This window comes from Cajanus cajan, chromosome 9, assembly GCF_000230855.2.
Source record: "Cajanus cajan strain Asha chromosome 9, NIPB_CcT2T_4, whole genome shotgun sequence".
NCBI lineage: Eukaryota > Viridiplantae > Streptophyta > Magnoliopsida > Fabales > Fabaceae > Cajanus > Cajanus cajan.
Window position 1 is genome coordinate 23,410,968 of NC_138525.1, and position 12,600 is coordinate 23,423,567.

At 38.4% G+C, this 12,600-nt stretch overlaps 1 protein-coding gene across 1 annotated transcript; it reads left to right on the forward strand.

Moving 5' to 3' along the window:
- The first annotated feature begins 6,650 nt into the window (after positions 1–6,650).
- LOC145952024 (uncharacterized) lies at positions 6,651–7,016 on the forward strand. The gene has a single exon (XM_083064244.1). It carries the CDS (start codon positions 6,651–6,653, stop codon positions 7,014–7,016), a length of 366 nt encoding a protein of 121 aa, XP_082920370.1.
- Positions 7,017–12,600: the final 5,584 nt, after the last annotated feature.

Consider the following 12,600-nt stretch of genomic DNA (forward strand, 5'->3'; position numbering starts at 1 on the left):
TTATGCGTTTTAGTTCTGAAAAAGAGAAAAACTGGATTCAGAACGAGTTGTGCTGCAATCAGAACAACCTGTTCTAGATAAAAAATATACACATGATGAATGGATCAGAACAGGCCGTTTCAAGCGGAACGGGCCGTTCTCCAAGCAAAACGAGTCGTTCTCCAAGCAGAACGAGTCATTCTCCAAGCAGAACGAGTCGTTCTTTAAGGAGAACGGCTTGTTCCAGTTATAAAATTGACACATTCTTGAGCCAAAAAAAAAAATTTAAACACTACTCAGAATTCGGTTCTCCAGGAACCGAATTCAGAGCCCAAAAAAAAAATGACAGTGCTCAGAATTCAGTTCCTAGGGAACCAAATTCTGAGTGTGAACAGTAAAGAGATCTATTTGGGTAAATAATGTGTAATAGATATTTTTTTAGTAATTTTTTTTAAAAATATTATTTGAGAAAAAAATTCTGAACCATACATAATGTATTGTAACATGCAAACATCGAATTCAATAAATAAGTTTTATGAGACACTCTCCAACTCTTTACTTTCCATGTTCCTAATCCTTGAATGCAAGTAAACAACTATACATCTCTTGAAGATTACGATACCTTGTGTGAATTACATTAGATTTTTATCCTTTGTCTGTATATACATGAATTGTTTTTAGAGTGTTTATTATGGAAATCTTTCAAGGGAAAAAAAAATATAACCATTGATATCTCGAATCTAATTAAGTGAATTGCGTGGTAATCTTTCTCTTTACATTTTCCTTTTTTTCATTTGGTTGGAAGCTCTAACAGTTAATACTCACAATCACAAACGTCATTGTCAAAGCTCATGGATAAGCAAAGCCACCAAAATGTCTTAAAAGCAAAATGCCACAGCGAATCATTGCTGGCTAAATTCTAATAGAAAAATTAATAACTGCAAACAAATAATTGCTAATTAAAGCATATTATTTCTCCACCTACTAACATTTTATTATCCGTAAACCAAAATGTTAGAAAACCATGTATGAATAAAAATATAAAAAAAAAATGCATTCATTACATGTGTTTTATACCAAAATTTATTCCCATAACATAAGTAGTTGAACACTTATATTTCTTAATTAAGAAATGAGATTCGATCTCGATTTAAATAGGACATTACTTTATTTAACTTTTTTAACAATATTTTCTTACTTATATTTATTAAGATGTTACTATAGATTAAATTAATATATAGATTATTCACTATTGTATTTAACTTCTTTATTAATATTTGCTTACTTATATTTATTAAAATATTACTATAAATTAGGTTAGTAGTTTATTGCATTAATTATTATTTTTCAAGAAAATATTATTATAGATAAGTAACATTTTTTATTTTAATATTATTTTTTCTAATTGTTTCTTAAAATTAAAGTCCAGTATTCAGGAATTCGAATCTTATCTTGTGTATGCAGCCGTGTTAAATTTTGGGTCAACTATCCTACCCTTTGAGGTGTTTCTAACGTAGCAAGGAGATTAGTCACTACTATTGGCGGTGGATACTCTAGGAACGAACCAAAAAATAATTAAAGTCCAGTATTGAGTAAAATTAAGAATGACACATAAATAATATATTTCTCTAATATTTAATTACTTCACAATATCAAAGTCTTACATCAAGTAAGTAAATGATATATAAGGAATATAACCATAAAATGAAACATAATATGAATCAACTTTGATATTTGATCTAAATTTGGTAGTGACTAAACTTAAGATGTCTCCAATCTTAAAAGACTTGTAGATAGGAGCCCTAAAGTATAAATGACAACACCACTTATATTAAAACTAATTACCATTTTATAAAACTTACAAAAACTTAATAACATTATTAAAATATCATAAAATATCACTTTGGTGACATTTTTAAAATGTTATCATTAATATGTAAAAATGTTGCTATAAAACTTTAGTAACATAAGTTTTATGTTATACATTTGATAAAAGTTACAAAATTTTATTAACAATATTTATTTATAATTTAGCAACATTTTACTAATGTCGCTAAAAACACATCTTGTTATAATAATGACGTCACAAGTGGATCATATCAATGTATCCTTATAACTAAAGACTTGTGGGAAGTTATATTTCCTTGTGAAATAAAAAGATAGTGTTTTATAAAGTATTTTTTTAAAGAATTATTTATTAAAATAGTAACTTAAAATATTTTATTTTTTGTATAAATTATATATATATATATATATGATTTATGTAATGTCTTAAAAATAATAACTAAAAATCAATTTACACTTACGAAATATGACTGACGAAGCATTATTGATATATAAAAATTAGCATATAGAACAAAGTTTTCATTCTATTTAACATTATGACTGACGAAACATTATTGATATATAAAAATTAGCATATAGAACAAAGTTTTCATTCTATTTAACATTTTAACCAGTGTTTTAAAACCCGGACCGACCCGGCCGGTTGGACCGGGAACCGGTGGTCCAGCCGGTTCGAATCTGAAGTTGGATTGGTTATGCAATCGACCCGTTTCAAATCGGATTGAACCGGTCAATTTTCCGGTTCAACCGGTGAACCGATGGGTCAAACCGGTTCAACCACTTTTTTTTCTTATTTTTTTTTAAATTTTTTAAGGGACCATAAATCACAAAAATAATAATAATAATTGAATCTCTTAATGAAAAAGCAAGGAGTCTTATTAAATATAACAATGACTACTTGTTCTAATATATTTGTTTGTAATATATACAATTTAAATAACTTTTATAGTATATTATTAATTTTAAATTATATATTTAATAATGCAATATCTATGTAAATATTACATATATTATTTTGTGATATTAATTGCAAGCATATTATATATGTACATATTATTTATATTTTTAATTTGTATTAATATACAGTTTAACATGTAATTTTTTTATGTATTTTTTTACAAAATAAAAATAAAAGTAATTTTAAATAAGATAGAAAAATTGAAATTTAAAATAAGATATGAATTTATTAAAATTTATAAGTATAAAATATATTTAATATAAATATTTTTTAATAAAAATCGAGTCATGCAGTTCAACTAGTGACCCACCGGTTCAACCTTTGACCCACTGATCCAGTACCTTAACCGGTTGGATGACCGGTCCGGTTTTTGAAACTATGATTTTAACACAGTTTCATATCGAGAAATTGACCTCGATATCATTGATCAGCGTTTTAAATGCCAGAAAGGGTGAATAGGCCAATTCCGTATAGGGCAAATGGTAGTAACCAACCTAGACATTAAGAATTACCTGAGTTGGAAGGTTACATTAATGGATACATATGAATAAGGTACAACAGGTTCGAGCTTTGAATATTTATCGGTAGAAAAATAATACTCGTCACGTGTTAGGTCGATTATGGGTTTGAATTTTGTGATGGTTCACGTTACTCCTACAGTATTATATTGTATATACTACATGCATGCCCCTTTCTCTTTTTTTAATAACACAAAATGGTTTTTTTTTTTTTTTTTGATAAGCAAATGGTTTATTAATGTTATGTAGGTAAGAAAAAACAATACTTTGTGACGAGACTCGGATACTAATCAAGAAAATTGTCTCTCATGTTTGTAAGGATCCAATTTCCAATACCATAAGAACTCACTCATTGCTTCTTGCTACAATTAAAGCTCAAATGAACCAACTCCAAATAAGTATTCGAAGAACAAAACAAGTCTCAACGACCATGGCTGGAATCACTCAAAAAGTAAAAGATTCTTTGAAGAATATCATTAAATATGATATTTTGTCTCTTAAAATATTAGGGTTTTTTTTTCTCCACCATGTATGTTGTAAATGCAAAACATCTATAGGTTCTGTCAGTCACTATTTTCTACACATATTTCTTTAGTAGTGTATTTTCTCTCAATCACATTTTAATTCTTAATCAGAAAATCATTATTGCTTTGAAAATATTATGATTTTTTTTACTATTCAATTTTTATTCATATTTAGTCTATATTTAATAAAATGGTTTTGTTTTTAGATAGTCCCCACTAGAGACTAAAAACATGTATAGTTAATAAGAACTAAAAGGTAAATCGTTTTTTTTAATAAAAAATATAAAGAGTAAAATTGAATATAAAGATTAATAAAATATAAAACAAAAGAATCCTAATAATTTTAGAGATTATAAATATATTCAAATATTCTTAAAAAAAATGTCAAATATTGATTATAAAACATTCTTAAAAAAAATTAGCACATTATTTCTTAAAAATAAAAAGTTTGTTAGAAAATACAGTGTTAACATTTTGCTTACTAAAATGGACTAAAAAATTAGGGAACAGGCATCAGGTCGCTTTTCACTTTACCATAATATTTGCTGCAGTCCTAATTTTCATTGAGTTGGAAAGCATTGCTTTGCTTAATATTTATTGAAATTATTAATATTAGCTGTGAAAAAAGCACTTGTAACTCTAAAAAAACGAATAGTTACTTAAGTGAGCAGTTATTATATATATATATATATATATATATATATATATATATATATATATATTCATATTTTACCTTTAAAAAAACACATTTGTTAGAAAAATTAGAATATAAAATAGAGGTATAGATTTGTTTCTGTACGGTCCAGGTCGAAATCCGACTTAGGTCCCCTACATGGGACAGGTCGGCCACAGCTTGAGCCGACCCCCCCTCTCTAGAGTGTCACTCGGCTCGGCTTGTCCACGTAGACCAGGTCGGTCACATGCTGATTCCACTCACATATAAGCAAGTACTCGGCTAAGCCCCGATTGGCCCCCTCTGTGTGGGCCTGTTCGGTCGAAGGCCGATCCGGTATCCCATAAAGAAGTTGCCCGAGGGAAAGGAAAAAATCCCGCCTTTATTCGCTAAAGATCTCTCATATAGAAGAAAAACGGTAAAAAGGATCCTTATACTCTCGGGGCCCATGAGGCCCACAAAGAGGAAACTATAAAACCTAAAATCCTAGAGTTAAGATGGCAGATTACACTTTTGAATGCTCTGACTCTAAGGCTTAACCTAGGAAAAAACCCTAATCCACCCTTGGGCCGAAACATTTTGGCGCTCACCGTGGGGTTACGGTGAAACTTTTCCCACGCCCCAAGCAATACAGAAGAACCTGCACTTTACCATGGCAAGAGGCGGCACATCAAACAACGACTCACAACATCCTACCATGGAGGAGATGATGGCATTGATCAATGGCTTAAGGGAGGAGAATGCACGATCCAGGGAGAGAGAGGAGGCAATTCAACGAGAGAATGAAGAGATCAGGAGGCGAGCAGATGAGATGCAGGCCATGATAGCGGCCAGCACTAGGACGGTGGAGGAAAATGTCATGATGGAAGTCCCTCGGGACTTCCGACCATTCTCAGAAGCTATCGAGGCCGAGACTATCCCGAGGGATCATCGGGTTCCCCAATTGAGCCTTTCGACGGAACTCAGGATCCTGGTCAGCACTTGACGGATTTCCAAGCTCAAATGTTGATTTGTGGGGGGAGCATGGAAATTGCTGCAAGCTGATCATGGGTACGCTCAAAAAGGCAGCACTTGATTGGTTTAGTGGTCTCCCTGACCGATATCACCGACTTTGATGTCTTCAGTCGACTCTTCATGGCACAATTGGCAGCTAACAAGAAGAAACCGCCGATCACGTCGAATTTGTTCGATCTCAAACAGCAACGCGAGGAGTCGTTGAAGGACTTTCTACAAAGGTTTAATGAGGTCGCCTTGAGGATAGCATCCTTGGATGAAAAGTTGGCGGTCATCGCATTCCAGAAGGGTCTAAGATCTGGAGCTTTTGACATCGCGCTAGAGATAGCGAATTGTCAAACGATGTCTGAGGTGAGAGCTTTTGCTCTGAGTCACATCAAGATGGAGGAAGGACAGATCAATAAGCGGGCGGTAGAAATCCGTGAAGTAGGGGGCAGTAATAAGGAAGATAACAAGCATCTCCGTGTACGCTCGGATTGGAATAAGCGTCGTGATCACTATAACGCGAAGGAGGGAAATCGCAGGCAGGCAGACTATGGTGGTCGGGCGAGAGGCGAATGGGCACGAAACAACGAACAGGAGAAGTTCATCCGACTCAATGTCCCTAGGAGACAAATACTCCATGACGTCAACAATGCGTCACTGTTTGAATTCCCGGCAGCGACTGATCGATAGTTGGGTCCTTTCAAAACCGACTGGTGTGAGTTTCATAGGACCCATGGGCACACTACCGAGAATTGTTTCGTCCTCGGTAGGCAAATTGAGCGCCTTATCAAGGAGGGTCTTTTGAAGAAGTTTGTAGCAAGAAAGCATGATGAAGGCTCGTCTAACAGACGACGTAGACCTGAAGGGGAGGATACGAAAGGTGGAAGGCACAAAGGGAGATCTCCCCCTAGAGATATCCCGGAGAAAAGTTCGGAGACTCATCAACAGGCCATCCATATGGAGATTTTAACACCATAGCCGGGGGATTTACGAGAGGAGGCCCGACGTCAGCAACGCGGAAGAGATACTCCCGCTCGGTGCTATCAGTCTCAGAGTGGGCGAGACCAACTCGGCCAGCCATCACGTTCTCGGACGCCGACTTTGAAGGGGTGTCTCCCCACGAGGACGACCTTATAGTCGTTTTCGCGATAGTCATGGGCTATAATGTGAAACGCGTGTTGGTGGATCAGGGCAGCTCGGCGGACATTATGTTCTGGGAGGCATTCGTCGAGATGAAAATTTTGACTGATCGCCTTATGCCATATGCAAGTACTTTGGTTGGTTTTGCAGGTGATCAGGTGACGGCCAGGGGATACGTCGATCTGGAGACAACCTTTGGGCAGGGAGATCACATGAAGACTATCTCTGTCCGATACCTGGTGGTGAACGCCCAGTCGTCTTACAGCATACTAGTCGGCCAACCCACATTGAATAAGTTGGGTGCGATCGTCTCCACACCCCACCTGAAGTTGAAGTATCCTTTGCCCAGTGAAAAGGTCGGAGTCCTTTGTGTGGATTAGGAAGTCGCAAGGAAATGTTACGAGGACAGCTTGAGGGCGAGAAGACACCTATATGTGACACAGGTTGACCGGGGCGTCCAATCCATTGAGTTAGATCCGAGGATGATTCATTTTGATTCCCGACCAGCCCCGACGGAGGACGTGAGGGAAGTTAGCCTAGCGGAAGGAAAAATAGTAAAGATTGGTGTGTCTCTAGCTAAAGGAGACGAGGAGGGGTTGGTGACCGTGTTGAAAAACAACATATCGACCTTTGCGTGGAGTGCCAGTGACATGCTAGGTATTGATCCGGATTTCCTATGTCACGACCTCATGGTCGACCCCAAGGCGAAGCTTGTGATCCAAAAAAGGCGAAAGTTCGGAGAGGATAAAAGGAAAGCTATAACTAAGGAGACAAAAAAGTTGATGATGGCCGATCACATTTGGGAAATCCAATACCCGACGTGGCTAGCAAATATGGTAATGGTACGAAAGAGCAATGGAAACTGGAGGATGTGCACAAACTTTACTGACCTAAATAAAGCTTGTCCAAAAGACTCGTACCCGTTGCCCAACATAGATTGCCTAGTCGACAACGCGTCGGGGTACGAGTTGCTCAACTTCATGGACGCATACTCGGGTTACAACCAAATCAAGATGCATCCCGTCGATGAGGACAAAACGGCGTTCATAGACGATCAGGCCACATACTGTTACAAGGTCATGCCTTTCGGGTTGAAGAACGCGGGGGCGACGTACCAGTGGCTTATGGACAAGGTTTTGGCAGATCAGCTAGGAAGAAATGTGGAGGCATACGTAGACGACATGGTGGTCAAGTCGGCTAGTGTTGCTCGGAATTTCTCTGACTTGCAAGAATCATTCGACACTCTAGCGCGTTACCAGCTCAAGTTAAATCCCGCAAAGTGCTCTTTCGGCGTCCAAGCAGGGAAATTTCGTGGTTTCTTATTGACTCATCATGGTATTGAAGCGAATCCTGATAAGTGCTCCGCGATAATCAATATGAGAAGCCTGACGATAGTGAAAGAGGTCCAACAGCTGGCGGGGAGGATGGCCTCCCTTTCTCGTTTCCTTTCGAATGCAGCAGATAAATCGTTACCCTTATTCCAATGTTTAAGGAAGAACAATCGCTTTTCATGGGCAGACGAGTGTGAAAGTGCGTTCGGCGAACTCAAGAAGACCCTCACCTCACCGCCGATCCTCACCAAACCGCTAACTAATTCTCCTTTGTTGGTGTACTTGTCGGAATCTGACAGTGCCGTCAGCGCGGTTTTGGTTCAAGAAAAAGGTAACTCTCAAATGCCTGTTTATTTTGTCAGCAGGGTGTTGCAAGGGGCAAAGGTTCGTTATCAGAAGATTGAGAAGTTGGCGTTCACCATATTGGTAACGGCAAGAAAGCTCAGGCACTATTTTCAAAGCTATGAAATAATAATTCGGACGGACTACCTGATCAGGCAGGTTTTGCAAAAGCCTGACCTGGCTGGAAGGATGATGAAGTGGTCAATCGAGTTATCAGAATTCGTGATCAGATACGAGTCGAGGGGAGCCATCAAAGCTCAAGCGTTGGCCGACTTCCTAGTAGAATTGACCTCACCTGCCGAAGAGGATTTCTCTGGAGAAAGTGAATGGATCCTGTCTGTCGACGGAGCCTCGAACTTGGGCGGCAGCGGGGCCGGGATCATCCTCGAAGGTCCCGGAGGCATACTCTTGGAACAGTCGCTACGATTCGAGTTTCAGGCTAGCAATAATCAGGCAGAGTATGAAGCACTGTTGGCAGGGATGACCCTGACAAAGGAAATGGGTGCAATAAACCTATCGGCTAGGAGTGACTCACAACTTGTGACGGGGCAAGTGGCAGGAACTTTCCAGGCAAAAGATCCCCAACTAGCGAAGTACCTGGAAAAAGTAAAGGTCATGTCGGCCGACTTCACCAAGTTCTCACTGAACCATGTCCCTAGGGAGCAGAATTCGTGAGCTGATCTCCTCTCTAAGTTAGCAAGCACAAAGAAGCCAAGGGCCACTCGGTCAGTTATCCAAGAAACGCTAGCTCAGCCGAGTATCAACGAGCCACAAGAGAGTGTTCTCTTCATCCAAGAAGAACTCGATTCGTGGATGGGACCATATATTGCATACCTGACACGGGGGGAGTTGCTAGAGGACAAAAGGGAGGCGTCATTGGTACAAAGGGAGTCATCCAGGTTTGTAGTCATCAATGAAAGGTTGTATCGAAGGGGTTTCAGCACTCCCCTTTTGAAATGTTTGACCACGTCACAAGCGCAGAGAGTGATGGACGAAGTGCATGGCGGCATGTGTGGGAGTCATATTGGAGGACAAGCTCTAGTATAAAAAGTCACGCGGGCAGGGTACTTTTGGCCGACTTTGAGAAACGACTGCGTCAATTGGGTCCAAAAGTGTGACGGATGTCAAAGACACGCAACCTTACACCATTCCCCAGCTGAACGACTTCATTCAATCTTGTCTCCTTGGCCATTCAACAAGTGGGGTATTGATATCCTCGGTCCATTTCCGATTGCAGTAAGATAGTTGAAGTTCTTGATAGTGGCTGTAGACTACTTCAGCAAATGGATCGAGGCGGAGCCAGTAACAATCATTTTGGTAGAGAAGGTAAGGACATTTCTGTGGAAGAATGTGATATGCAGATATGGTGTTCCTCAAGTGCTTGTATCAGATAACGGGACACAATTTGCGAGTGGGAGAGTCCGTGATTTCTGTCGGGAGATTGGTATCTGAATGACGTTTACTTCCGTCGAACATCCCCAATCTAATGGCCAAGCGGAGTCGGACAACAAGGTTGTGCTCTCGGGAATGACGTTTACTTACGTTTCTATTATAGTTAGTCTTTTCATTTGTATCAGGTGCACTCTTTTCCTACCTCAGTATTTTTTCCCCATAAAAATGAGGGGGGTTTTTTGCTGAGAAGGTTTTTAACGAGGCACCACAAACCAATATTTTCTCATTTTAATAAATATCGTCTCCTACTTTTCTTTGATGATTTTTGACACGTGTTATCTTAAAGGCACCAAACTCGTGATTGATCGGTAAAAATCCGACTGGGCGAGTATAAACAACTCGAAGACAAAACTCGTGATTGATCGGTAAAATTCTGACTGGACGAGTATAAATAACTAGAAGACAAAACTCGTGATTGATCGGTAAAATTTCGACTGGGCGAGTATAAATAACTCGAAGATCAAACTCGTGATTGATCGGTAAAATTCTGACTAGGCGAGTATAAATAACTCGAAGACAAAACTCGTGATTGATCGGTCAAATTCCGACTGGGCGAGTATAAATAACTCGAAGAAAAAACTCGTGATTGATCGGTAAAATTCTGACTGGGCGAGTATAAATAACTCGAAGAACAAACTTGTGATAGATCGGTAAAATTCTGACTGTGCGAGTATAAATAACTCATTAAACGCTGCAATTTGGCCATTTTCCTCACCAAAGAGTCAGGATTTGGGGGATCATATTCCGTTTTGATATTAACTTCTTAACGTGGATTATTTTTCAAGGGTTGAGCAGATTGGCGTATGGACGACATCTTGCATTTTGAATCCAAAACTTGGTTTATTGTCTCATCAAATATTTCCATCGGTAATTGGGCGACTACTGTGATTTAAAAACCAAATTTTTAAACTTAGTATATTTTTTCCTCATTGGTTCTGACAATCAGAATTTGGGCGACTGCTCTCATCGGTGGTTATGGCAATCAGAATTTGGGCGACTGCCATCCTCGTTGGTAATAAAATCAGAATTTTGGCGATTACCTATGATTTAAAAACCCAATTTTTAACTTAGTATATTTTTTCCTTAATGGTTCTGACAATCGGAATTTAGGCGACTGCCATCATCGGTGGTTATGGCAATCGGTATTTGGGCGACCACATCATGTAAGTCTGAGGTTTTAAACAACCTATTATTCTTCGATTCCCAAAAAAAAAAAAAAGATCAGATTTAAGACGAGTGCTTTATGGAAAGATATCTCAGCTACGTTTAATTTGAATCCTCCCGCGAGATCGGAGTTTGGATGATCACATTGTTCAACATCAAGTTTTAACGGAAATATTTATCTCATGTTTTTGGGCTGGGCATTTTGGGGGATTACCTTTGGTTTGAGAACCCCAATTTTTTAGAATATTGTTATAGCTTCGTCAATCGCAAATTAGGCAAATATTCGTTCTTCAGAATGACTGTTTATCTTACATTATAGGTATGTCAATCGACATACGGACGAGTTAATGACTTAAAAATCTAATCGTTTTTAGCTTATCATTTTTTTCGCTTATGCATCGAAAAGCGGGCAAATCAGAAGTATCTTTCATTATAGGAGTCGGCATTTAGCCGATTTACCTATCAAATTTCATTTTTAACTTGAAAATTTTCCACTCATTATTTGGAGTCGGCATTTAGCTGATTTGCTTGTCAAATTTCGTTTTTAATTCAAAATTTTCCACTCATATTTTGAGTCGGCATTTAGGCGATTCACTGGTCAAATTTCGTTTTTAACTTAGAATTTTCCACGCATTATTTGAGTCGGCATATAGGCGATTCACTGGTCAAATTTCGTTTTTAACTTACAAAATTTTCCACTCATTATTTGGAGTCGGCATTTAGGCGATTCACTGGTCAAATTTCGTTTTTAACAGAATTTTCCACGCATTATTTGAGTCGTCATATAGGCGATTCACTGGTCAAATTTCGTTTTTAACTTACAAAATTTTCCACTCATTATTTAGACGATTTGCTTGTCAAATTTTATTTTTACTCAGAAAATTTTCCACCCATTATTGGCACCGTTAAAAGGAAACGAAAATCAACAGAAAATGAACAAACTTGAATAGTTCATTGGAAGAAAAACATACAATACTATAAAGTTCATAACAAAGAAAAAGAAACTACAAATGATCATCAACGTTATCAGTCATCTTCTGGAGGATCCACAAGCACGCCACCCACAATATCCTTGAAGTATCCGATGCCCCCGAGGTCAAGGTCAGCATGAAGGAGTCTTATTTGCGAGGTAGCCGCATCAAAGCCCCCCACAAATTTATTCAGTGCCTCCATCTTTGTCGCTTGGAGATCAACCTGAAGCTTCTCGACTTCAGCCTTTAACAAAGACACCTCACTCTCGAACACATGGGCAGCATAAGCATTTTCATCACGAGCCAAGCGAGCTTCTTCGAGTTCTTTCTCCATCGCCGACTTCTCCATGGCCCAAGATTTCTTCTCTTCATCAAAGGCACGACGACCTTCAAGCAACTTGTCTCGCTCAGCAGCTACCCACCTCAGATCGGCCTTCCCTTTATTTAAATTTTCTTCAAGAGTATTGATTTTCTTCCCTTGAATTTTAATCTCCCTCACCAGGCCACGAATCTTGTCCTCGTTAATAAGGGAGAGTGCGGATAGTCGGTTGGTCAAAGACTCGACTCCTTTCGCTATGGAGAAAGCACTCATCTTCTCCAGATCGTCTTTGTCCCTGTCAAGCAAATCTGTTTGACGGATATGAGCTGAATGATTAAACTTCTCGTCCCAAAAAGAAGCAGCTTTGCTCTGATCGGCCACGCGG

Bases quoted from the DNA above. Each gene is read 5' to 3' on its own strand.
- LOC145952024 (XM_083064244.1), top strand. From the start codon at position 6,651: ATGGGCTATAATGTGAAACGCGTGTTGGTGGATCAGGGCAGCTCGGCG.